The sequence below is a fragment of the Lynx canadensis genome, chromosome B3 (assembly GCF_007474595.2).
Source record: "Lynx canadensis isolate LIC74 chromosome B3, mLynCan4.pri.v2, whole genome shotgun sequence".
Classification (NCBI taxonomy): domain Eukaryota; kingdom Metazoa; phylum Chordata; class Mammalia; order Carnivora; family Felidae; genus Lynx; species Lynx canadensis.
In genome coordinates, this window is record NC_044308.2 from 141,432,940 (window position 1) to 141,459,744 (window position 26,805).

General features: G+C 58.8%; 1 protein-coding gene across 1 annotated transcript in view; it reads left to right on the forward strand.

The window, feature by feature from the left end:
- Positions 1-26,805, forward strand: part of EVL (Enah/Vasp-like) — a 152,971-nt gene that overhangs the window by 100,769 nt on the left and 25,397 nt on the right. The window contains 1 exon segment of the mRNA XM_030319957.1: positions 629-806. Within this exon segment, the coding sequence (XP_030175817.1) occupies positions 629-806 (178 nt within the window).

The following is a 26,805-nucleotide window of genomic DNA, read 5'->3' on the forward strand; positions in this document are numbered from 1 at the left end:
GCTGGCTCCTCGCGGGCAGCCGAGGTTTGCCAGCGGATCAGCAATGCTGTACGTTTGTGCGGCACCTTCGCTCTTCTAACTGAGCCTTTTAACTGATAGCCCGATTCTTAATGCAGCCGAAGTACGAGACACTGTGCGCACGGGAGGCAGAGATAGGAGCCGGAAGGCTCTCGCCCTTGGGGGTCTCTGTGCCTAGAAATCTAGATAAGACGTGCATCGCGGCGTGGCCTTCCCAGCAGCCCCACTAGGCTGGGAGAGCATTACTACCCCCATTTTATAATTGGAGAAACTGAGCCCCAGAGAAGTGACCGCTGTAGGGGGTGTGGCTGTGAGCGAGGACCAACACCTGGACCCTGAGAACCTGACTCCCAGCTCCGGCCTCCCATCCGGAGCATAATTATTTACCTAGACGAAACAGCTGGCTCTCAAACCCTCGCCGTTGCGTAGATCACACTGGAAAGCTGCCTGGCCTCGCGGTCCCCTTCTTCTCACCCCACCCCCGCCTCTGTGTCCCCTGGTAGCCCCAGGGGACACACTATCCTTGCCCCAGAGCTGCTGTGTCCAGCTCACTTACCTTTTATTTATTTACACGCATTTCTCTGTCTTCCCCGCCCCCCCTCCCCCCCAGGTTGTGATCAATTATTCAATCGTGAAAGGGCTGAAGTACAATCAGGCAACGCCGACCTTCCACCAGTGGCGAGATGCCCGCCAGGTATACGGCTTAAACTTCGCGAGTAAGGAAGAGGCGACCACGTTCTCCAATGCCATGCTGTTTGCCCTGAACATCATGAATTCCCAGGAAGGAGGTAAGCGGGACTCTGCCTTGGCCTGAGGCGGAGACCCCCCCCCCCCCCAACCCACACCCTCCCACGGCACTGGCTGTCTGGTGTCCCAGCCCCGCCGCCGCGTCAGGCTGATGCTGTGTGGGTCCTCAGAGAGGCCTGCTGCCGGATTTAAAGATGTTTCATTAAAGATGTTAACAGTTGGAAGGAAGAGAGGAAGACGGGCACGTCTTCTTGCCTTTTGTGAACTATGTTGCTCTGTGTTGGTGCGTTCCTGAAGCTCTGCGTCCAGATACGTTTTATGTTTATTATCTTCCGTATTCTAGAGCACGTCTTGAGCAGAGATGGGAGGGAACAAACACACGATTTGTTCATGAATTCTTCATTCCTATGGTCAGTAAACTTTTACTAAATGTTTACTGAGTATAAGGGACTGGCCGGGCAGGACAGGTGAGTGATGAGCAGGCGGCGTCCTTCCCCTCCAGACACTTAGCACTTGGAGCAGGTACATCCCTAAACTGCTAATGTGGTGCCTCATACGTGCTCTCCCTGGGCGTGGGCCAGGTATGCAGGGGGCACAGGGCGGAAATCTGGGCTGCGGTTCTGAAGGGTGAGGGGGCTCACGAGGCAGAGGAGGAGCAGGCGTGTCAGGCAGAGGGACGACGAGGGCACCCAGGCCTGAACGCCTGGCGTGTGCGGGGAGAGCCCCCTGCAGGGTTTCTGGGGCCTCGGGCACACGTGATGAAGAGCCCCAAAGACCTGGAAGACGGTGGGCGGGCTTGGTACTTGGGGTCGACGGGGGCCTGGAGGAGGGAGCGGGGCCGGGTGATGCCAGCATAAGGCTCTAGGCAGGGCAAAACCACTTGTGGCTTTTATTAGAAATTGGCAGTGTTCGCCTCCGAGGGAAGACAGAAGCTTTCTAAGGCGTGGGTGCCTGGACGCCCACGGGTACGGTCCTGCCCTTTGCCAGAGATCTTAACCTTGGTAGAGCCTGCTAGGCACGAACAGGGCTTAGGGTCATGCCATTCAGTGTGAGTCGTGGCTCTGCCACATTCTAGCTAAGGGACGGGCCTTGGACAGGTCACTTCATTTTCTGTGCCTCAGTTTCCTTATCTGTCAGATGGGGGTGACAAAGGTTGTTTTTAGACTTGATTTTATTTTATTTTTTTAAGTAGGCTCCACACCCAACGTGGGGCTTGAGCTAACAAACCTGAGATCAAGAGTCACACGCTCTACTAACTGAGCCGGCCAGGCGCCTTCTAGGGGTGGTTCTGAAATTTAAACGAGCAGAGTCTACAATGCTTAGCAGGCTGCCTGACACACATCCGTCACCCAGCGTTGGCGTTTGTCGGTGTTACGACCACTGTGGCGGCTGGCGGAGCTGGGGTGGGAAGCAGAGGGGCTTGGTACCTAAGACCCAGGGGGAGATGGCTTCTATGTATCCATTGGGCCCGACAGATCGTAGCTTTGGGGCACAATTTAAACTCTAGGAGAATTTTCTTTGAGTAAACAAGACGTCTTGAGTATGTTCCCATGGGTCATACGCAGAACCATACCCGCAGAGCGCTCTCTCCTAAACCGAAGAGCCTCGTGCTTCGTGGTGAAGTGAGCTGGGTTTAAGGTTTCCGATCCGAACCTCCTCATCTGCCCCAGGATGTGAGCGCTAAGCTTCATCCGATCTGTTCAGATGGCTATGTCGAGGGGCAGAGACAAAGTTTTGACTTAATCAGACAACTGGCCCTTGCAAGGCAAGTGCTAACTTTAAATAAAAACTACTCGTTGCTTTATTAAATCTTTATTACATTCACCCTGGTCACAGGGAAGTCAGCTAATCAACCCTCGATGCCAGATGAGAGCCCCTGACTGTTGGGAGGAAGTCGCTCACGCAGGGCCGCGAGGAACCCAGAGCTCCTCCGCCCGCCTCGGGCTGAGGGTGGGGTCACCGGGTGAGAGTGGCCTCGTTGACAGCCCACACCGTGACAAGTGGCGGCCTGTCCCAGTTCGTCTGCTTCTGCAGGCGTGACCTTCTGGTGGAAGATCTGGTTGCACCGAGAAGGTTTTAGCTTCTCCTTCACCTGCAGTGTGACCCCTGCTGGTACCACGCAGAAGCTGGAAGTGTGCCGCTCGGCGAGCTTTTACACGCGTATGTGCCTGCTCCCCCCCCCCCCCCCCCCGCCGCCCGCAGGTCCCCAGAGAGACCCTGTCCCTCCCCCTCCCCGCCAAGGGCAGGGGGGACGTCAGCTTCTGAGACGACAGAGCGGTTTGCCTGTGTTTGAACTTCGCTATGTGTGTATTTCATATAGTGTGTCCCTGGTGCCTGATTTCTCTCCCTCGACGTTGCGTGAGGGATTCATCCAGGCAATCGCTCGCCTCTGTCGTTGGTTCCTTGTCGCTGCGGGGTGCCCTGCCACCTGGTTCCGCGCTTTCTCCTCTCCGTGGTTCAGCCTTTTAGAGCTCGCTTAACACCAGCAGCCACTGCAGATGCCCTCCCGCTGCCAGACATTGTGCTGTTTTCTGTTAAATCCCCGGCGTGCCGGGCAGTCCCTTCCTACCCGCCCTCAGTGGGAGGCGGTTCGCGGTAGCGGAAAAAGCACTTGTTCGGGTCGGGGGCAGTGAGATCTTCTATTAAGTCTTTGTTCCGCCACCTGTGGCCCTGGGATAATAAACCCTCCTTCCCAGGGTGGTTTCGAAGATTCATTTTGAAAGTGTTTATAAAGCACTTAGCATCCAGGGCCTGGAATGTGATAAGAGCACAAATAATACTGGCTCTTTGCCTTTTGTTCTTGTGAAATGTGGTTATCTTCCGTAAGCTTCAGCGTCCTTCCTTGTCAGGTAAGGTTATGCGTCCCGCCACAGAGCTGTGGAGAGGGCTCAAGGGCCCGCTGTCGTGTCTGGTGCCTCGTAAGCGCTCACCTGCCCCTCTTTCCCTCTCTGGTAGGCATCTGGGGCCCGTGGCCTTTTCTGAGACTCTGTGTCTGCCCGGGATGGGTCCTGTTCGGCGGTTCCCACCTCCGCCTCCTTGTCCGTGGGCAGACGCTAGTGTGGTCCCTCCAGGGTCTTGAGAGCCGGGCGGACACGAGAGGCCTGCATCCAAACAGGTCACCCGTCAGAGCAAACGGTAGATGCTGAGGACCGGGTAGTGAATGGTCTTCACGCCCCTCCTCTACCCGACTCTCGAGCCAGCCCTGGGAGACGAGGGCCCGGATGACATCTGGGTTCGCAAGCTGAGGCTCAGAGAGGAAAGCGACCAGAGGATTAGCTGGGACCCACTCGCTCAGCAGTCCGCACCGTCTGTGGCTAAAGGCCGGCAGGGAGCCACAGCCTCTGCTCTTTCTTTGCTGCTTCCTGCCTCGCCACCTAGTGAGGCCCACTAGGGCTGGGATTCTTAAGATGATTCTAGAGAAAGAATGGGCCCAACCCAGTAGTATTTCTGCTGCCTAACACCTGCACGAAAGTGACGGTCGGGCACTCGACCCTTGGAAGACCTGTCTATTAACATTGTTCCTTGGTACTCACAGCATCGGTCTGTCTGCAGCAGTGACGTTCACATACTCGTCGGTCGACTTCAGGCCCAGCCTAGGGAACTTAATTTAGCAAGTTACATAAAATAATTGCCTGGAGCTTGGTGGCTTCGGTTTCTGGAGGAGGACAGGGGCGCAGAGCTCGCTTAGGGTTCCCTTGGGACCCACAATCTCTGGGTTTGGGGATTGTCTCTGTGGACAAGGGCAGTCAATCACTGGGTTATCAGGGCTTTTTCTGCAGGAACCGACATCTGGAGGTGGTTTTGGGGGGCGGGAGGAGCTGTCCGTTCCTAGCGCACGGCTGTCTTCTGTGTGGAGAAGGTGCACTCCTCCGTGTCACCCCCGTAGGTGGAAACGGAGGCTCCTGCCTCTCTCTGGTCACCGTTGTCCATGCAGGTTGCTGGCCCCCGTTCTTCACAGAGCTTGGCTCGCAGACCATACGGTCTGCACGACAGGGTGTGATGGACAAGGATGGGCCTGTGCTAAGTTCGGGACTCAGAGTGGCACTTCTTCAGCCTAGTTGGAGGACACAGATGATGGTTAGAGTAATAATAATGTTTATACTGTTTTAAAACGCCTAGGCTCTGTTTTTTAGTCATCTCTCCCATGTGCCCCTTCCCCGCCCTTCTCGAGGAAACTTCCCACTAATCAAACAGCCTCGGGGGGTGAGCGCTGCAGAGAGACCTTGTCTGGCTAAGAAAGTACCTCCTTGCGCTCTCACGTGCTTATATTTCGGCTTCTGTTACCAGGAGGTAGTTAGGCCAGTCACTGTTACACACATTTATTCAGATGGGGAGGTGAAGACACGGGCCGTTACAAAGGGGAACGTGGCTTCCAGAACCTACCGGTGGAACTGAGACACAGGTTTGGGGCTTCTGGCTAGAAATCCAGTGTTTTTTCCATGGCCCTGCCTCAGCGGGTCGTCCCACGCTGGGGACGGCAGGGGCTTGGGCTGGGCAGTGCACACAGCACGGGAGGACAGCTAAAGACACGGCCCCTGTGTGGGTGAGTCTGCATCGTCACGACCCCTGTGTCACTGCCATCGACTCCAGGGAGCACTCCCCCGGGCTCGCTCTGTGCACTGTCTGTAGGGGGAGCTCACCACTGCCTGGTTAAAGCCAGCTTCCGGGCAGGGGGTAATGTTTACAGGCTGCGCTTGGACGCCCAGCCCGGCCCCCGTGCGGCTTCCCTCCCTGACAGTGTATTCTCTCGACACATAGCAGTTCACAGCTCAGTAGCCTTATATAGGCAACTGCTCCTATATGCTTCTATATGGGCCTCAGTTTCCCCATGTGGGAAAGGAGGGCTACGGACCTATCAAGATCTCTGTAAGTCCTAGCGGTTTTGTGTACGGTGTCGGGCGGGACTGAGTTCTGGTTCGCTGTTTACGGACCATGTCCCTGTGACCGTCACTAGGAGTGGGCAAGACGCTGTGCAGAAACCAGAACAGAGGAATGTTCTCTTACCCCCTCCAAGGGCCCAGAACACCCGGGAGGCAGGATCCCTCATCATGCAGTCACTGAGCAAGTCGGTCCTTGGTTATCACAGAGGGTAGAAAATACAAGCAAACAAACGTTGCCTGTAATCCTACAACCCAGAGAGGAGTGCTGTTGACACTCCATAAATCCTTCCAGACGTTTTATGTTCCTAAGTGAGCGAATAGGTTCCTCAGAGATAGTCTGTATATACAGTCTGTAATCCTTTCTCACCCAGCACTGTCTTCTGAGTGTTACTCTGTGCCAAGATGGTCAGATCTTCACTCCATCTAAGTGGCCGGAGTATTGCATTGGTGCCTTGAAGATGCACCACGAGGTACGATTCTTCTGCTGTCCCCTTCAGGTAACAGCGGGCCTTCTTGTTTCCGTGGGTGTTTGTATGTATGCTTGGTATCTTGCAGGTGCATCCGGTTTCTTCTTGGGCACATTTCTGAGTCAGACGACGTATACATCTTTAAAGCTTTGGCGTATTTTGCCAAAATGCCTCCCAGAATGAGTGCACTAGCTGATACTCTTCCTGGCACGTATGACAGTCATCCTCTGCCCCAGGCTTCCCCAGGACTGGACAGTCACACTCTTGCTGATCCTAGTAAACACAAGACAAGGGAAAACGCCCGGTTCCAGTTTGCGTTTCTGTTAGCCAGTACGGGTGGACGTTTCCCTTCCGTTCGTAGGGGATTTCACGGTTCCGTTATTTGCAGCAGTGCGTGTCCTAGGTGCAGGACAGCGTGGCTGAGGCTGGGCACATCCGTGTGGCTTCCCGCTCCCAAAGTGTGTGCGTCCTCGAATGACAAAAAGGCTCTTGCGTTTCCTTCGGCAAATGAACGGAGGCATGTGGCCTCGTGTGGTGTGAATCAGGCTTGTGATAATAAGTGCACCCTCCCCACCGGACTGCGGTGAAGTCGCGTCTGCGCTGTCCGCATCTTAGGAATCGTTATCGTTACTCGTGTCTGCACAGCCAGGGAAGAAAACCCTCTCGCGTTCTCTTTCATTCTCTGCACCTCTCCTTCCACTCGAGGAGCTTCTTCAAGTTCAGCGTCTAGAATCATGCTGGTCGGTCACAGAGAGATTCCTGGGCTGTTCCTTCATCTGGCTTCTTACAGGAGGGAAGGGAGGTCTGAGAGTTAAAAGACCCAGATGCTTCCAGAAGCTGGCAGGTGGGGAGGTTTCCCAGTTAGCAAAGGCCCCTCTCACGCCTTCCCCCACTTCCAGGGCACATCTGACCAGCGTATTTCCCTGCTGTCTGCTGGTCCTGGAACCCACCATGCTACTGTCCCCGCTTTGAAACCAAGAGAGGCGGGATTCCGTGGCTCTGGGGTTTGAGGAGGCTGGAAAAGGTACCGTTTTAAATTATCTCAGGAACATTTTTAAAAAGAAAGGATGCCAAAAGTGACAAGAAAGGCACACGGGGAGCCTTCCGATGAGCTCGTGGTCTTCTCGCAGAATATGCAGCCGGCAAAAGGGCACATAGCCAAGGACAAATCTAGACCTCACAGGAGTTGGATGCCAACATTTTTCAGCTGTTGCTCCCTCCCTGAGGACGTTTCTTTCCGTCACTGCTTCTCCCTGCCCTGCCCGTCCCGCTCAGCCCTCCTCTCGGAAGCCCCTCTACCTTCTTGGCTCCCTCCTCCGGCCCCTCTTTATTCCTTCCTCCTTCCTTGTGCTTCCTGTGTGCTTCCTTTTTCCCTCTCCCTGGAACTTCTGTGTACCATGACGCCCCCTCCCCGATCTGGGCCTCGCAGCCCCCTTTCTGTGCTCCCAGGGCTCCCCTGTTCACATTCCCCTTGCCAACTGTAATGCTCAAGCCTGGCTGCTGTGAGAGGCCCCTGTTCCCAGGGCACCCCAGCACCTTCTCGGTGCTTCCGCACTCACGGCACCCACAACACGCTGTGGAGTGCTAAGTGCCCGAATGCCCCGCCCTGAGAGCAGGGGTCGCCTGTTACCCTTCTCTGCGTTCACGGCCTGGAGTTCACGGCCCTGCGTGCCGCGGGCTGCAGACGTGTGAATGGTACGGGAGTTACACACGTCCGCCGGGGGGGGGGGGGGGGGGGGGGGGGGGCAAGCTGCTTGACCTCTCTGCGCGCAGCCTCCTGAACTGCAAAGAGTGGATGTTTGTCCTACACCACGCCTCACGAGTCGTCCTGGATTAGCTGCCCTCATCCCTATACAGGGCCCAGAACACACAGTACGTGCCCCGTAAACGTGCGCTCTTGTGAAACCCACGGTGATCTTTTCACGGGGGCTGTTATCAGCCTCTGCGTTCCTCGGCCCCAGAGGACTTTACTCTTCAAGTTCCCCTGTTTGTTCAGTGGTTGTTGTTTAAATCTCCTCCCTCTCTGTCGAACTCTCGGTCGTTACTTCTCGCTGTTGATCAGGTCCCTGGCTTTGGTGCTCCTTTTCTCCTATTTGTTAATGCTGATGGCTCTGTCCCGGACTGTGAGTTATTTCCCAGTTGTCACGGCTCCTGACTGAGGAGCTGACCTCTTGGTTTGGTTGTGAAAACCCCGGGGGACGTGATGCCGCCTGCCCCGGCAGCAGGTGCGTGTCTGCAGAACAGCCGTGCCGCCAGCGAGGGACGGTGCTCCGGGCCGCTGTAGGGTCTAGTCCCCTTTGGCTCTCGCCTCCCTTTTTTCCCCTTTCTCGCGGACAACTTCTCATAACCTTGCGACGCTCCCGTTACTGTGAGGTGAAGTACCTGTGCGTTAAAAGTAATAGACACGGGAACAGGAACAGTTGTGATCTTTACCCTGTGCTTTGGGAGTCAGGTGCTCGGCGGAGAGAGCATCTCCCTGAATGATTCCCAGCAGTTCCCTGGGAAAGCAGGGTGGCCGTTCCCTTGGAAAAACCACACAGGTGGGTACCTTGCTCCCTCATTGAGCTTATATTTATCTGTACTTAGAAATAAGCTTAAAGATGAGAAGGATCTTAGAGATATTCAGTTTAGGTTTTTCCCCAGAACTCCGATTTGACCGTGGAGCTGCTTTTGTGGCTGACGGGGGATGCAGAGGCGGGGGAGCCCCGGACTCTGGAGAGCCCAGCCCTCCGTGGGCGGTGCTGCAGCCCAGCCTCCTACCTGCTGCCACGCCCACTGCCTCCTGCTTGGGCAGCCGCACCAGCATCCTGGCCCTGCACACACACCCCGCCTCGGTCACCGCTACCCCCCGGAACTCAGGCGGGGCGGTAGGGACACACAGCTAGAGCTCAAGGAGTCAGCCTTCTGCGAGGGACAGAGTCCCCAGGTTGTGTTCTTCTGGGCTGGGATTCAGGAGGCCTGGCTCCGGTCCTGGTTCTGCCATTCGCTGTGTGGCCTCGGTGAGGCTCAGTGATCTCTGTGGAGATCACGTGTGAGGCATGGAGTGTCGGTTGTCCCCCGAGGTCTCTCACCAGCTAGTGGCCGATCGCAGCCCCCTCTGTGTGGTGATGGGTAAGCTGCGATCTGCTCAGGGACTGAGAGGCCGTGGTACTGGGCCTGGCGTGACACCCCCATCACTTCCCTTCTCTGGGCCTGGATGTCTCCGTCTGTAAGGTGGGTGACCCGTGTGCCTCTCAGCACGAGAGGAGGACAGCGGAGAGACTGGCTCGGTGGGCAGGGGTGGGGAGGGCTGCACGGCTTGCGGTGACAAGGCGGGTCCTACACGAGGATCGCTTGTACGTGTCCCTCCGAGCACATGGAGGTAAAAAAACGCAAGGATCTGAGTCAGAACTTAGCTCTGTTTTAAGAAAAAGTGCTCCTTTTTCCCTCACCCAGGTTTAACGTGTGCTGGATTCTCTAGGAATGCAACTACCACCCACTTCCAAAGAAAACGTGCTTTGGTTTGTCTATAGCGTCACCAAGAATTGCTTTCTGCTTTGGAAACACTGTCACTTGTGAGATTGTCCGCCAGGCACGCAGCTCCCCTTTGCCACCGTGAGTCTGTGGGCAGGTGTAAGCGTCTGGCTGGTGGGGCCACGTCTGCGCTTTCACATCCTGCTGTGTGAACCTTACTCTGGCTTCCTCCTCTCTCTCTCCCTTAGAGTACGCCGAAGGCATTACTTCTCTTCTAATTTATGTAGGTGCGTTATATGGTCTACGACTTTCACTTTAGATGCCAGGGAGTTATAAAATGTTTATAGTAGAAAGAGGCTTTTGAGGCTGGTTGGATGGGCCAGAAGTTCTGTAAAAATCAGTCTCCTTTTTTTTTTTTAATTTATTTTATTCCTGTTTAATGTTTATTTATTTATCTTTGAGGCAGAGAGAGAGCATGAACAGGGGAGGGTCGGAGAGAGAATCTGAAGCAGGCTCCAGGCTCTGGGCTGTCAGCACAGAGCCCGACACGGGGCTCGAACTCACGGACCGCGAGATCGTGACCTGAGCCGAAGTCGGCCGCTCAACCGACTGAGCCACCCAGGCGCCCCAAAATTCAGTCTCCTTCTTGACCACATCTGCCGGTCTCATTTGATTGTCACGTGGCAGGGCCGGCCAGGTAGAGAGCGCCATGTCTGTGCCCATCTTACAGCTGAGAAAACTGAGCCCCAGAGGGCCCTAGGGAGCAAGCACTTGGCCAGTCAGTAGGAGAAGCTGGATTAGCACCCTCCCCTCTCCTCATCCGGACACCAGGAGGTGTGCTAGGAGCCACATGGCACAGTGGGAAGAATGTCCGTTTGGTTGAAGGAAGGCCACTCCTGTCTTACTCCTTCGTGTCTCCTCTGCCCGCAGTCCTTCACTTCTGAAACAGCGGTGTGTGGTTGCCACAGCTAAGCAGTTCTGCGATGCTAGCAGGGAACCCTGCAGCTTAACTCGGTCCTGACACCGTCAGACCCTGCAGGTTAAGCCTCAGTCCCACGAGGCGGCCCGCCGCTCACTTCTGATGCCAGTCAAGCCCAGGTTGTCACCTGTGCGTCTGGCCAACAGACTGTAAATCAGAGGTTCCCACAACTGCCCCCCTCCCCGGGTTTGATTAATTTTCAAGAGTGGCTCACGGAACTCAGGAAGAGTTTTACTTACGAGAGAACAGGCCTAACAGAAAGGGTGTAAGTCGGGGAGGACCCGACGGGGAGAGCACAGGACAAGGTGGGGGGACGGGGCAGGGAGCTTCCGTGCTCTCTGGGTGTGCTGTTCCCCACTTGGCTCCGATTTCTACTCCACTGCCTGGCACGAGTCACTCCATCTGCAAAATGGGTACAGTAGCACATCGGTTGTCGGAGGAGTGCCAGACACGCTTCCTGCCCAAGACATCGCAGGTGTCCCGTGAGTGCAGCCTCTTGGCTTCCGGCTTCCCCCAGCCCTGCTGCATCTTTCGTCCCCAGGGCCAGCACTCTTCTGTCACACTGCACCCCGTTCTCTTTTAACATACCACAAACGTCTCCCGCTCTTCTGGGACCGCAGGGCTCTAGGGACACCTGAAACAAGGACCCCAAGCTGAGGGGATCCAGCCACCGGGGAAGTGAACTTTTGAGAAAAGCTCCCTCCTCAAAGACGCTGCTGGTGTGGGAGGCAGATAGTTGAGGCCCAGGCAGGCCGAGGAGTGGGGACCTGGAGAGAACCTTGGGCACCGTGAAACAGTGTAATTTTACAGATGACAGAACTGAGGCCCGGTGAGGGGAGGGGACCGCAGGTCACACACAGAGTCACGGGCAGAGCTGGGGCTGTGCCCGAGGTCTCTCCCCTAGCCCTGGAGACCCAGGTTTGACACACCCGTTCCTTCCTAAGACAGAGTTTTCCTGGGGCGCTGGGTGGCTCAGTCGGTTAAGCGCCTGACTTCGGCTCAGGTCATGATCTCACAGTTCGTGGGTTCGAGCCCCGCGTTGGGCTCTGTGATGACGGCTCAGAGCCTGGAGCCTGCTTGGGCTTCTGTGTCTCCCTCTCTCTCTGCCCCTCCCCCACTCACACTCTGTCTGTCTCTCTCTCTCTCTCTCTCTCTCTCAAAAATAAACATTAAAAAAATTTTTTTTTTTTTTTTTAAAGTGTTCCAGGGCACCTGGGTGGCTTAGTCGGTTAAGCATCCCACTTGATTTCAGTCAGGTCATGATCTCCCAGTTCATGAGTTCAAGCCCCACATCGGGCTCTGCACTGACAGTGTGGAGCCTGCTTAGGATTCTCTTTCTCTCTCCCTCTCTCTGTCCCTCCCCTGTTCATGCTCTCTCTTCTCTCAAAATCAATAAATAAACTTAAAAAAAAAAAAAAAAGCATATTCTCTGGGACCAAGGACCAAGGGTTCTTTTGGAAGAGAGTGGAGAGACGTGACAGTCCATGCTCCTGAGGGCTTGAGAATAGCTTCGTGGGTCCGTTGTTTCCCCTTTTGATTCTGATGACTTTCAGTCTGACCTTCCCAGTGGTAGAACAGCCTGCCCTTGCTGGCAGGACCTTCCATGTTCTTTTTTTTTTTTTTTTTTTTAATGTTTATTTTTTGAGAGACAGAGACAGAGTAGGAGTGGGTGAGGGGCAGAGAGAGAAGGAGACACAGAATCCAAAGCCGGCTCCAGGCTCTGAGCGGGCAACACAGAGCCCCACGCGGGGCTCGAGCTCAAGAACCCACGAGATCATGACCGGAGCTGAAGTTGGGACGTTTAACCTTCTGAGCCACCCAGGCGCCCCAGGCCCTTCCACGTTCTTGCCTCAAGGAGCCACGGAATCCTTCACTTCACCTTCGCACGGCCTCACCTTTCCACTGTTAACTCGGGGCAGAGTGGGGAGACCCCAGACCAAAACAGAAGGTTCACTTCTCAAACTCCCACTAAGACCCCAAGAAACTTTCCAAATCAGAAGATCCAGCAAACCTCCAACTCACCCCAGAGTCACAGCCTTTCCCAGTAGGGAGTGGCAGGGGTAGCTGGCCCTTCACGTTGTGACCGAGGCAGAACCCCCACAGTGGATGTGAGGCCTTGCACACAGATCACCGGGGGCTGGGGCCCACGAACACTTCCTAGGCAGTCGTCGTACCCAGGGCTGGAGGAAGGAGCCTCTTCCCCAGGGGGTGGACTGGAATACATGTGTCCCAGTGCCTGGACTTCTGTAGCAGGACGGGCTGCCTGGGACAGCGGCCACCTGCAGGCGGTAACTCAGAGCTGCAGCCCCGGGTGGGAGCCGGGAGCAGCCGGCCACTGTAGGCAGGCCGTCTCCTCCCGGCCAGGACTCCGAGCCACAGTCCCTTCCTGTGGAGAATGAGGCGGTGACGCCAGCTCACCTCGATCTCAAATGAGATCGAGGGCGTCCAGCAGAGTGCGGTGCTGATGGCAGGCTCTGGAGGCTGGCGGTCGGGAAATGAGTTCACGCCTCGCGGACCCCCGTCAGTGCTAGCAGGCAGATTTCCTCCGCAGGCCTGAGGCGCCGACCAGACCCGGGAGCGCCCCGGAATGGCAGAGCCTGGTGTGGGGGGCTTGGGCAGGGGCGGGGACCAGAAGCGGCACAGTCGAAGGCAACTTGGTCGGCAGTTCCTGGGCGGAATGGTGGAATCTCAGACTGTCATTTTGAGGAGTTCCAAGGGTCCAGACAGGTATGCCAGGGACCTCGCCCTGCTGCAGCCAGAGTCGTCGTCTTTATCCGTTGTACTCTTTTGGGCTCTGAAAAAAAGAGAAAGAAAAAGAAAAACGTGGTAGCTTAGTGGAAATCCACACGGAGGGAATTAAAACACACGACGAGGCGCATATTTTCGTTGGCCTCAGGGAATGTGACGGAATGAATATCCTTTTCTTTCCCGGTTTGCTTGTAATAACGTCATTGGTACATCCCAAGAGGTGACGGCCCTGGTGCGGGATGAGCGGCGTTTTCCCAGCGTCCGCGTCCTTAATCAGTTCGCGGTGCCACAGCCACGCGGGCACAGGAAGGAGCCCCAGCGGGCGGCTCCCGGTCACACCTCCTCGTGGAGGCAGGCCTGGTTCTTCACCCCGTGCCACCTCCCGGCCTCTCCACACTCGGATACCGGGCCACCTCCCAGCCTCTTACGCTCGGGGCTGAATTTCACTTCTCATAAACCTTCCTGTGGAAAAGGACTGAACTTCTTCCCCTACAGAAAAACCCTTGGCTGTGTTCCTCTCCCGCCTGCTCAGGCCCTTGGCACTTTCTGCCTCACCTGAGACACAAGAACCTAGGCCGGCATGGCCCTACCTGAAAGACCCGCGTCTTCCCGTGTCCCTCCCCCCACCCCCCCCCCCCCCACGCCGCCTCCACGACTGCCCTCTGGTGGCCGCTTCCTGACTAGCCTCTGTGCTCAAGGTTCACCGAAGGTGGGACGGGCACGTCGCCATGCTTCCCGGAACACCCCTGCTGTGGCCCCCCCTCGCCGCCCCACACGCTCAGGCCCCACTTCTCCTGTCCGAAAGTTGTCCCTCAGATGAAGCCTCTCCGGCCAGCCTGGGAGCTTCATCCACCCCAACGCCCCGTGCTTCACCTCTGCCTCCGTCACCAAGGTTCACACCACTGTTCCCAACGTGGGAATCCAGTCAGGTTGCATGTCATTAAGTGTCCTGTTTGTCTCCGGACCCTCAGAAACCAGCACTCTAACTTCAGAGCTCTTGCCGTCTCTGTGCCAGGTTGAGCGAGCACATCAGGACCCAGGGGCTGGCCGGGTCGTGGGACTCAGCGCAGGCCCCCAATCCCATGCTCGATTGCCCTGGACGGTTCACGCCGATGCAGGTGTGCACTGTGCCCAACCCGGGACACATCCCTGACTCGGCCCACGCACCCGTTGTCTGTCCCCTGCGGGCTTGTAGCAGGACCCTAAGTGGTCAGCCTCTCTTCCTTCTTCAACCTGTCCTTCCTGCCGGTGCTTCCAACGTGACCGTTCTGCACAGCCGGGGTCAGTTTGATAAGCCCCTCCCCGGCCTGTGCCATGCTGTCCCCTGTCCGCGCTGCCCTGCTTGTGGTTCCTCGTCTGTGTGCTGCTGGCCTGCCCCTCCTTCACGGTCCTGTGCTTGGGGAGCCTCCAGGCGCCCCAGGGGACCTCGGGGCTCGCTCCCCGGCTCTGAACACGCAGTCCTCTGTCCCACTGGTTCTTAGACTGTGAGCCCCTCGAGGACAGGCACCTTGCTTTTCACGTCTCCAGCGCCCTGAGGAAGGACGGACACCTCTGGGCGTGTGAGTGGGTGAGCTGGCCACCTCGCCCCTGTGTCTGTCTTGCGTGCCTCGCGTAGCCTGGCGCTTCCTGCCATCACGCCACCCTCTGCAGACCAAGACGGCGCTCCCGAACCAGCACCGCTCGCAAGCCTGTGAAACTGGGCGCAAGGTGAGGGGTGCTATCTGTGATTGAGGGACATGGCAAATAGAATTGTCTCACACAGAAATCGCACCCGTCACCTTGGCCCGCCTACCACCAGCCCTAAGCGAAGGACGGCACCTTCCCCGGCCAGCAGCCTCGTGTTCACGGACCTACAGCCGTTGGTGGCCCTGAGGCGTGTGCACGTCGGTCGTGGAGTCGGGCGGATCTGGGCCCGAGCACGGTTTGTGCCGAGGGTGTGCCCTTGGCCAAGTCGCCGCGCTTTTCTGGGACCGTTTCTCCACGCGTGCGACGGGTTCATCGCACCTACCTCACAGGGTTGTCGTGAGGGTAACGTGAGACGGCGTGTGTGCGGTGCCTTGTCACCCGTGAATTACCGTAACCGTTTGAAGTTACTCGCTTTTTATGCGTGTTTGAAAAGTCAGCTAATGACATCACCTCCTGAGGTGACGCTGAGGGCCCTGCTCTGGGACGCAGAGGGAGGTCGGGCCGCACGGCCCGGGTGTTCGGGAACGCGGGGCCGAGGGGGAGTCGGGGCCGCGCCGGCTGCACGGTGGGACGGAGCCAGGAGCAGCCAACGAGGAGGGTGGGGCAGGTCTCGGTGGTTTGGGACTTGAAATCCAGGCTCCGGGAAGAGGCTCCGCCCGACGTCGGGGTCTCCCGCCGCACACTGACGGCATTCTATATCCCTCTCCCTCTTGGGGGCCCCCAATTTCCAGACACCCCGCCGTTATCTCCCTTTAAAGAGCTGCCGCTTCGTTTGCAGTTCACCTCCTGGAGGAGGAAGGCCGGCTGCCCACGGCCCCAGGATTCTCTCCCAAACGCTAATGGGGAGATTTCTTTGGGGCTCTCGGTTTCCCGTAGCTACTGCCTGCACACGGTGCCCGGTCAGCGCTTGGCACGGCGCGTGGCCTGCCTCTCCGGCTCCTGCCCGTGCGCCTCGAGCCGGCCGCCGTGCCCCCCCCCCCCCGCCCCAGTTCCCTCTTCACGATGTGATCCGTCAGCTGCGAAGCGGCCCGAGGATGCCAGTGCGGTATCGTCGTCCCTGGGGCACCCTGTCCCCCGACGCCGTCCTAGGACCTCGCCCCTCAACGAGGGCAGGGGCACGACTGGTGTGGGAGAAGACGTGGGGCCCCGCTCCTCGAGGAGAGGACATGACCCCTTCCCACACGCCACCCGCTTGCTCGTCCCACTGGGTCTTCACGCGGCCTCTGCGACCGTCCAGGGGACGTTAGGGATTCTTGTCCCCACTTTAGGGATGAGGAAACGAGGGCTCACAGCAGCAAGTGACTTGCCCCCAGGCCACGCTGGGGAGGGACATAGCCACAGCCTCCTAATCGCCAGTCCCTGTCTCTCCCATCAGACCAGAGTGCCTGTCAGAAGAGCCGAGCCCCTGGGTCAGGTGGTGGCCTCCAGGCTCTGTCCATCATAACCCAGCTCGATCTGGGTTGACTATTATGGGCACTCGGCCTGGCCCGTCTTTATGGCCAAAGCCTGGGCCTTTTGAGTAAGTCAAAAACTCACTAGCATCCCGTTTCTTTTTCTCACCTGGTGTCTGTTTCTTTCCTCAAGAACGATAACTTCACAGGTCAGCCTTCTGCCAAGTGTAGCTCGTACCGGACAAGCGCCAGCTCATGTTATCTTAGTGAGTAACTGTCACAAGGACTCCCAAACCCAAGTGCTGAACTCGGGGTATAGCTTGCAGTTTCTGGAGGGGACAGGGTGTGAGCATTCGAGGCCCTGTCCCCTGCCTGTTTGCGGCCTGCCCTCATTCACCCATTATGTTCGTTCAGCAGGCGACGGGTTTCACAGTAGACACCTGCTTGATTTGTCTGCTTCTACGCCGAGCCCGTGATAGACCATGTTCATATGCAAGCAGATGAACCTTCTCAAGTCTAGCTCAGGTCGGGTCAGCCCTTGCTCGGGACCCTACAGGGACGTCCAGTCTTGCTCAGAACCGGACCCAAATCCAAAGCAAGGCCTGCACAGACCACTCGGCCCTGGCGCCTTCCGAGCCCACCTCCTCCCGCTCTGCCTCACTCCCTTCCGGTCACTTTGGCCTCCTTGTTGCGTCCCCGAGCATGCCACGCCTGCTCCTGACACTGGGTCTTAGACCTGATGCCCCTCGGCCTGGAATATTCTTCCCTCCGCATAGCCCGTGGCTCCTTCCCTCCCACCTCTGCTCACACATCCGCTAGTCGTCACCTGCCACTTCAGTTCTCTCACCTGCTGTGTTCCTGCTCCATGCGTGTCCCGGGTGCGTCAGTTCCAGGACAGCAGCGTGTGCGCCCGGCACACTGATACTTGTGTGATAAGTGAGCGAACGGACATTTGCGGGGCGTCCGTGCTGGGCGGGACACCCAGCACGCAGAGATGAGAAAGGTAGGCTCCTGTGTTCCTGGGGCCCGGTCAGATGGAGAAGGGAAACTGGGCAGTGTGCTGTGGCAGGTGGGAAGCACAGGGCCTGTGGGAGCCTAGAGAACAGGCCTGGCACGCGGGCTGAGGTAGGGGGACAGGGCCGTCGGGAAAGCCTCTGTGGGGGGCAAGCCTGATCTGGGTCTTCCAAGTGTGGACAGAAGTTTGCCAGCGAGAAGAGAGAGAAGCGGTTCTGGAAAGAGGCAGCCACAGGTGCAAAGGCACAGAGACTTGCCGGAGTTCTCCACAGGGGCGCTGCGCATCCTGGACTCTGGGAGACTAGGTGAGGCTGGGGATGGGCACGGCCAGGACTTCAGGGACAGCTTTGAGCACAGTAAGGCGTAGGCCTTCCCCTGGATGGTCAGGAAGCAGCCCCCAAGGCCCAGGCCTTCACGGCCTCCTCTCCCTGCCAACCACATCTTCAGAGGCGAGGAATCACGGCCTGGCGATCTCTGCCCGGGAGCCGTGGCTCTCAGCAGGGGCCCAGCAGATTCCCAGCTGGCTTGCAGCTTCCCGAGGCCTGGGCGCATCGGCTCCGGCCGCCCCGCCCCCGTGCCGCTCTGACTTCTTCCCAGACGGAGTCGGTGATGGTTTGCTCTGACGGCTGGCCTCCGTTACCACCGTGCGCTGACGGCGCCCCTGCCTGTCTCCCCGCTTCCGAGCCACGCAGGCCCTGTTCGGGGCGGCAGAAGGGTGTAGCCGTGATTCCCGGGAATCTTGACCCAAGTTTACTGCCAATCTAGATGGGTGATTCACGCCTCTGAATCTCTGTTTTTCTGATCTGTCACACAGAGTGATAATAACAGCTTGTCACCTTGTTTTGAGAATTCCACACGGTGACGCGCAAGCATAAATACAGGGTGTTTCTGTGACGCAAGGTGCTCAGAGTCCGGCAGGGGCGCAGGCAGGCACCTACTCAGTTCGAACAGAAGGCGGCCGGGGCGCCAGGCCGGGTCAGGCTCACAGGAGGAATGTTCCCTATGAGGATGTCAGGGGTGCCTTGTGGATGCCCCAGAGCAGGCCTCAGAGGAGGTGGGCCCGTGGGGCACAAGGGGGGATGTGCTGCATCACCAGCAAAGGGACCACCAGAGAGAGGCAGGAAAGACCGAGACGTTTCAGGAAGTGCCGGGCTCCGAGGACGTGGGTGGCGTGAGCACCCCCCCCCCGCCACCGAGTGGGCTGCGGTGTGGCCCGAAGACACTCCAGACTCACGTGGATTTCATGCCCTGCTCCTCGATGTGTCTTGCTTATTTCCTTGTTTTGAATTACTTACCTTTCAGTAAAATTGACGCTCCCGGTGGTCCGTGTTCTCCGTTCCTCCACGTACCGCCGGAGTGCCACCAAGCTGTTGGGGTGCCCGCCCCCAGTTGGAAGGGCCGGCCGCAGGTGTGGGAGCCCATTTCAGTGTAGGAGCAGAAGGCGGAGGGGACCAGCCTCAGAAGCAGAGCGCGCGAGTGGCTGCGGTGGGGGTCCTGCTGACCCCGCCGGCATTGACCTCGGAGTCTCGGGCACAGCTGAAAATCAGCCGCGCCAGGCGCCCTTACCGGGATGTTCCTATGTGACCTGGTCTAGAAATAACTTCCCTCCGTTGCTTGCCTCCTTCAGAGTAAGAAATTGGGAATAAGTCCTTGTTGAACAAACAGTTAACGAGCTAGGTTGTAGAGGGCCGACGGAGCCGTATCAGCCAAGATGGAGGAACCAGCCCAGAAAGGCCGACTGCGGAAGCAGTGCTCAGGTCCAGCTGTCTGCCTGCCTGTGTTTTGGCACGTGTCCTTGCTCTCCCTTGTGCAAACGCTGGGACCGGGGCTGCATCACCGGCCTCCTGGGGCACCAGCGGCTGGAAGCAGGCAGGTCAGGCTGAGCCCTCCTGCTGGGTGTGAAAGGCCGCAGGTCGCATCCAGGTGGAAGTCAGGGAAATGCCGAAGCTGAAACAGAATTAACCCCGGGGTCCTCTGAATCTGCAGCCTGAGCTTGTGTGGCTGCTTTTTCCTAGCGGGCACCACTTTGTTTGTTTTATTATTTTTGGGAGAGCGAGCGCGAGCAGGGGAGGAGCAGAGAGAGGGAGACACAGGATCCCAAGCAGGTTCTGGGCTCCACACTGCCAGCACAGAGCCTGACGCAGGGCTCGATCTCACGAACGGTGAGATCGTGACCTGAGCCACCCAGGCGCCCCTAACACACACTGCTTTTTGCGTAGAAGTGGCCCGTTGCTGGCAGCAGGCCGTGAGCTGGCTTTTTGACTAAATGCGAAGGAGAGAGCCTGTCCCTGGCGGCCTCTGCTCCGGGCAGTCTGCGCGGTGTGACCGTTGTAGAGGGGAGAACGGGGCAGCGTGGGGGTGGAAGCTGCGGTCCCGGTGCTGTTCCTGGTCCCGGTCCGGTTCTGACTCTGTCACTCGCTCATGTGATGTAGGCAGGTTTTGATGTGTCTGGGCATCCCTGGCCAGATGGGGTAATGATAACACCACCACCTCTGGGATGCGTTGTGAGAATTTCACGGACACAAAAATGTTACTCACTGGGAACTACCTAAGACGGAAAGGAAACCGCATCGGTGGGCCGCACCGTATCAGAGTCTAGGCTGACGCGAACGAGTTTTTGACCCCCACGCTCCAAGACAAGTGGTGGGTGCCTTTTATTATTTTTCAGATAAGAAAACAGTTACCGTAACGTGCCCACGGCCAGGGATAAGTGACAGAGCCGGGGCCGCATTCACCTGCCAGTGCCTCTAGTCCACACGCTCCGGGCAGGGGTGGGGGCCGCTGTCTGCACTGTGATGCCACCTCCCAGTGCAGCCCCACAGGCAGGGAAATGCAGTCCCAAAGAGGGACTGTGACCGGCCAGCCCAAGGTCCCAAAGACCCACAGAACGGATGTCAGTGGCTTGCGGAAGGATCTGGACAGACGGGACCGTGTGAGCCCTGCATCGGGGAGGAATGGAGGGGGGAGACGATGGGCCGGCCTTCAGGGGACCCTCCTAGGCAGCGTGTGCCACGTTGCTTGAAGTCCAGTGTCTCCCTATATAGATTTGTGTTTGCGTATTTGCATTTGCCGCCCAGGGAAACAAAGAGGGAAGAGGGAAAGGCAGGTGGGGCCCAGCCCAGGTAAGTCACCGGCTAGCGAAAGAGGGTGCTGGAGGCGGCGGCTGGGGCTGCCGGCACGTTAGAGCGTAGGAGGCCTCGGGTCCGAAAGTGAGGATTTCCCACGGGAACTGATGGGACCTGCAGGCTTCCTGGCTCAGGGATGGCACGGAAGGGCTTCCTGCTGTTCCATCTGCAAACATGGCTCTGGGGGCGAGCCTGAGCCGGAGACCCCACTCAGGAGAGCGCGAGGTCGAGGCCTAGACAGCGCAGGGAGGCAGAGCTGAGGGGCAGTTTCCCCCCAGGGCTGGCATTCCCTGGAGACCGGTAGAGGGCAGAGCGTTAAGCCTGGTGGGACTGGGGAGATGAGCATTGCTCTACTGAGAGGGGCTGACCCGTTTCCGAAGGAGAGTGTGACGCCAGGTTTGGGCTGGCCACACAGACGTTCCCTGCGCGCTTCCCGCCAGGCCCTGCGCAGGGTGCTTGGGGACAAGAAGGTACAGGCGTGGCATCTGCTCTCAGGCTCACAGTCCAGTGGAGTAAACAGTGGAGAAACTCCGTTATCGGCAGTGGGCGCGCTCCCTAGGGCACAAAGGTACAGGACGCTACAGCGGAGCAGGAAAGGGACAAGGGGGAAGCTACCCTTCCTGCCACCTGAGGAGCCAGGGAACGCCCCACAGGGACAGGGACCCACTTCACCTGGGCTCTGTGGGTCCCGGGAAGTGCAGGCGAGTGTTCCTGGCAGAAGGAACAGCCACTGTGCCCACAGGTGTGGCAGTAGGAAGGGGTCCCAGGGCAGTGGGAGAGAGGCGTGCCTGCTGGCAGGTCGAAGGACTGAGCTCCTTGGAGCCGATCCGGCTGGGAAAGAAAGCAGGCGTGGCAGGGACTGGTTGGGAGGAAGCAGACGTGACGGCAAGGAAGGAAGAGCGAGGAACAGCAGCAGGGATGCCCGGGGAGCCTGGGGAGAGCAGGCGGTCTACGCAAACAGTGCCCGGGCTTCTGCCTTTGGCCGCTCACCCGTTGCTTTCTGGCTCCGTGCCCACGCTGTCCCATCCCACTGCCTGCAAGGGACAAGAGGAGAGCCGGGGGCGGGGGGGGGGGGGGTCTTCTGGCAGACACCTGGTGTCACCACGGCCCGTGGGCTGGCCCCACAGGGGTCTGGCTGCTTCTCCACGGCCCCCAGAACCTGCTAGAATCAGGTAGGCAGGACGGTTCTGATAGGTTAGCTGGGAGGCTTCATTAAAGATTGAGGCAGTGAAGCCCATTTGACGGCTGGCTGGCGTATCGGTTTCCCACTGCCTGAGCCGGGTGGCCGAGGGAGGACGGGTAAGTGGCCGGGATGCGAGAGGCGCCCTCCTGGACTGCGCCCGGGGGCCTGCCCGGAATGGTCAGCAGAGAGTGGACCTTCCACTGCTTCTGCTTCTGCCACTGCCACTGCACCGTGCTTTGCAGAGTGAGCTGTAGGTGACGGGGTGCCTCCTCCCCGCTCCTCACGGGGGCTCCTCCCCGCTCCTCACGGGGGCTCCCCCCGCTCTGCATGGGGGGCTCCTCTCCTCTCCTCATGGGGGCTCCTCCCCACTCTGCATGGGGGGCTCCTTTCCCCCTTCATGGGGGTTCCTCCCTGCTCCTTACAGGGGGCTCCTCTCCTCTCCTCACGGGGCTCCTCCCCACTCTGCATGGGGGGGCTCCTTTCCCCCCTTCATGGGGGTTCCTCCCCGCTCCTCACAGGGGGCTCCTCCCTGCTCCTCACGGGGCCTCCTCCCCTCTCCTCACAGGGGCTCCTCCCTGCTCCTTACAGGGGCTCCTCCCACTCTACATGGGGGGCTCCTCTCCTCTCCTCACGGGGGCTCCTCCCCACTCTGCATGGGGGGCTCCTTTCCCGCCCTTCATGGGGGTTCCTCCCCGCTCCTTACAGGGGGCTCCTCTCCTCTCCTCACGGGGGCTCCTCCCCCCTCCTCACAGAGGATCTCCCTGCTCCTCACAGGAGGTCTCTCCTCCCTGTTCTTGAGGGGGGTCCTCCCCATTCTCGCAGGGGGTTCCACCCCGCTCCTCACGAGGGGCTCCTCTCAGCTCCTCCCGGGACTCTTCCTTTCTCCTCGTAGGGGCTCCTCCCTGCTCCTCACGGGCCCCTCCTCTGCCCAGCTGCTGGGGTGGTGGGCATGAGCTCTCCTGGGACGAGGCGGCTGCCAGTGGCTGACCAGAGGGTGAATGCTGTTTTTCACGGAGGCCTTGCGAAGCACGGACAGAAGCAGCTGCACGCAGACCGGGCTTGGGAGACGGCTGCTGTCCCGGCAGCGCCGGTCGCTGGAGGCGCGTGTGGCCTCGGGTGGTTGCTCACCCTTTCTGAGCCTCAGTTTCCCCACCTGTGAGAGGTCTGATAGGCCCCGCCCTGGATAGCTGAGCAGATCAATGACCAGAATCCCGTAAAGGCGCTTTGTGACTCACGCTGTAAAGGCGCGATGTGTTTTCATTGTACTTCGTTCCGTTTGAGATTCTTCTCAAGGTTGGTTCTTTGTCCTGAAGCGAGCTTGTTAGGAAACGGCTACTTCACCTGGAAAGTGAGTGGCCTGGGGAGCACAGCCCGAGTGGATGAGGCAGGCTGGCTGGCAGTGTCCCGGCCTGGACCCTGGGAGCCTGGGTCCCAGCCCCGCTTCCCCCCGCGAGCAAGTCCTCCCTTCCCCCGGGCCTCAGGAGCCCCATGCGCCAGGACAGGGACAGGGAGGTGGGGCTGCTCGCCGGCACCCAGGCCGGCACAGGGCAAAGGCCCGTCCTCTGCAGGCTCCAGGCGGGTGCTCCTCACCGTGCGGCCTTTCCGAAACGCGGTTCCCGCATCTACACAGGCTGACCTTCCAGGGCTACGGGCCGTTTGGACGCTGGCCTCTCTGCTACGGCTCTAGACGTTGGTTGCCGTGGGGGACGGTTGAACCGTAACGGGAGGGCTCAGGAATGAGGGTCTGTTCCAGGAGTCCAGCGGGTGACAGCTGGCCCTGGTGCTCTGAGTGAAACAACACAGGTGGGCTCACGCATCAGCCCTCTGTGAGCCCCGATTCATTGGTAAGGCCTCGGGAGGAAAGGCGCTGGAAGATTCACGCGGGGTAACTTCAGGCAAGCGACTGAACCGTCTCTCGTCAAAGCAGGAGACGGCAGTGGCAGTCAGGATCTGTCTACTGCTGAGCCGAGCGCAGGAGGGGGGCTCAGCACCGCCACCCTGGTTTCCTAAGCGCGAAGGTGCGGAGACAGCTGCCTGTCCGGCCAGAGCCCTGGGCTAGGAGACCTTTGTCCCGGGCGCTGGTCCCAGCTCTGCCACCAATTCCTGTGTGGCCTTGGCGAGGCGCCTCTGAGGTCTCAGGCCCGGATCACAGACTCCGTTCCCACACGGACACTAGCTTGCTCGGCAGCAGAGGCCTGGAAACGAGAGGGGGAGGAATGCTAAGGAATTGGTCTGGGAGGCCTGCCCCCGTTGCAAAGTGCCGCCTAAGTCAATCCAGAATGCAGGGACCCTCCAGAGGGAGAAGGAGCCAGCCAGAGATGTGGCAGAGGGGCGGAGGGGGCCTCAGAGGGGCTTGGGACTCTGCCCAGCCCAGATTAGGTAGCTGTCCTTCGCCGCCCAGAAATTCCATCAAGCATCACTGAGCAGGTGCTAGATCCTTTGTCCTGGGATCTCAGGTTCCCTCTTTTCAGGAGGCCCAGGGGATGCCTTTCCTATAGAGGCTAACTCGAAACCTAGCCTGTCCCTTCTGTCCCAGAGGAGAGGAGAGGCTGGCGTCCCAGAGCCTCATGAATGTTAATGGACGGGCAGAAGGACAGCCTCTCTCAGGAGGAGGTGTCGGCAATGCCTCGGCTTATCTGCCCACCTCAGGCTGTATAATTTAACGTGGGCACCGGGCCAGGAGCTGTAGGGCCCCCCCGTCTGCCTTGCAGCACCAGACTTACGGGGATGGAGTCACACAGGAGCACTGTGCCCTCCCTGGGGACTCTTAGCCCTGTGCTTCTTTATTATTGGTGGTGCATCTACTCATACCTTATTTGGAAGTTCAAAAAGAGGGAAACGATCCCACAGTCTCCTCCCCATATTGGGGTATTTCCTTCTTTGTCCTTTTATTATTTTTTTAATCTTTATTTTTGAGAGAGAGCGCGAGTGGGGGAGGGGCAGAGAGAGAGGGGGGACACAGAATCCGAAGCAGCCTCCGGGCTCCGAGCTGTCAGCACAGAGCCTGACGCGGGGCTCGATCTCGTGAACTGTGAATCGTGACCTGAGCCGAAGTCAGACGTTCAACCAACTGAGCCACCCGGGGCCCCTCCTTCTTTGTCCTTTTAAATTGTAGAGATTTAGAACTGTGTGATACTTGGTTCCATCCGTCTCACTTTATGGGAAACTGAGGCCCAGGGATGGGAGGGACACCCCAGGATACCTGGCCACTTAGAGCAGAACCCCAACGAGAACTGGGGTGTCCTGGCTCCAGGTTCACCCTGAAGGGGATTTGTGGACACTGGAGCAGTCCAGGAGAGGCCAGCCGGGCATGGGGAAGGACTAGAAAGTGGGAATGAGGGGTAGCGGGAGGACTGGGCCATCTTCCCTGGGGTGGGGCCAGGAGCGGGCATGAGCACCGTCTACTGCACAGAGGCCTCTAGGCCAGCACGTGAAAGACCGCCTGTCTGGTCCCACGGGGGACCCTTGGGAGCTGGGCCCTCAGGACTCCAGCCCACGAGGAGGAAGAGCAGCGGTGAGAACCCTATACAGAGCCTGTGCACAGCACGTAGTAGCTGCTCAGTAAACTCAGGTCCCCTCTTCCCTCATCCCATCTGTGGTATTTTCCCAGCGCCACCTCCGTTGGCGACCTGGAGTGTCTCTCCTGCTATAGTGTCTCAGGGCTTATGGGGCACAGTCCCCGGCTTGGCCACTGACTGTTTCCAGCCACGAGATGAGAGCTTTAAGAATGTGGCGCCTGCTGTAGTCTCAACATTTGGCTAGAGATCTTCACACAGTCTGCCTGGGGCGTAATCGTTCATTTAGTCAACAAATATTTGCTGAGTGTTGACCGTATGCCAAGAACGACATTATGTGCTGAGAATACAGAGAACAAAACAGTTAAGTCCCTGGAGAGTAAGTCAGACCACTCTGTTGGCCTGGGTTCGTTTTGCTGTCTGTCCTGGCACGTACAGGCGGAGTGGACAGGGAGCTCGGCGCCAGCAGGGTCCCCACAAGGAGGTGCCCCTGCAGCCGAGCAGGACCCGGGCCCAGCAGCGAGGCTGGGGGGTGCGAGTGGGGCATCGGCCACATCTGGTTCATTCTCCTGGAGCCGGGTCATGCCACCGGGTTTCCCTCTTTGAGCTGCTCACCCCTGCCCCCCTCTGTTTCCTGAGGATGGTCACACCTCGCATCGGAAGCCCTTGGCAGATCCTTACGTCGAAGACAGAAGGTATAGAAGCCTTTAGAGAGTACCAGCGCCAGGCGTGGTCTCATCCCACCTCGGAACAGCCCTGGGAAGGGTGTGGTGATCATTAACACCCTGCTCACGGGCGAGAAACCGAGTGGGGCTGGCCGGACCCAAGTCCCCCCGGAGCCACGGGGAGAGGCGCCGTCCCTCAGAGATGACCTCAGACCCCCTGGCCCCACTTTCCCCTTTGGTCCGGCTGACTTCAGTGCCTCGGGTCAGTCACATTGACTCTCTGCTCGATCTCTCAGCCTCTGTGGTGTGAAGGCCAGCCCTGTCCCCTCTGGCCAGGCTTCCGCGCCCCTCCCCCGTGGGCCCCTGGCTGGAGTCCATGGCTCCGGATTTGTTTTCTCCCCTGTCTTCCCCCCACTCACTGACCCGTGGGGCCGAACGGTCCTCCTCCGGGTCTGCACCGTGTTCTGTAGAAGCGGGTGTTCGGCGGGACTTAAAGCCGTCTGGAAAGCGGCCTCCCAGACGGCAGCAAGTCAGTGCCTTCCCCAGGAAGCGTCCTCGTCCGGCGGGGGCCTGGAGGCGAGTGTCGGCGTGGGCCGCGCCCTCTGTCCCCGTCCCTCTCTGGGTGTTCAGACGGGAGGCCCCCTGCCCTGGCCTGCCCCCCGCTGCGAGCTCTCGTGCCGGCCCCGGGGCCCACACGCCGGTCGTGCACGGGCACCTGTGTCACCCCACCTCACGTTTTCCTCCCTCCTGCTCGTCTGCGAGGCCCGTAGGGTCTTTGTTTTCACTTTGGCAAAGCCTGTCGGAGGCGAGCGAGGGAGGGTGAGGGTTGACTTGGTGGGCGCCCCAGGCCACCTCCCACACGCAACGTGCTGTGACACCGGGGCCATCGTGGGGAGCCCCCTGGCCTTGGCGAGCCCCCTCACCTCCCAGAGAC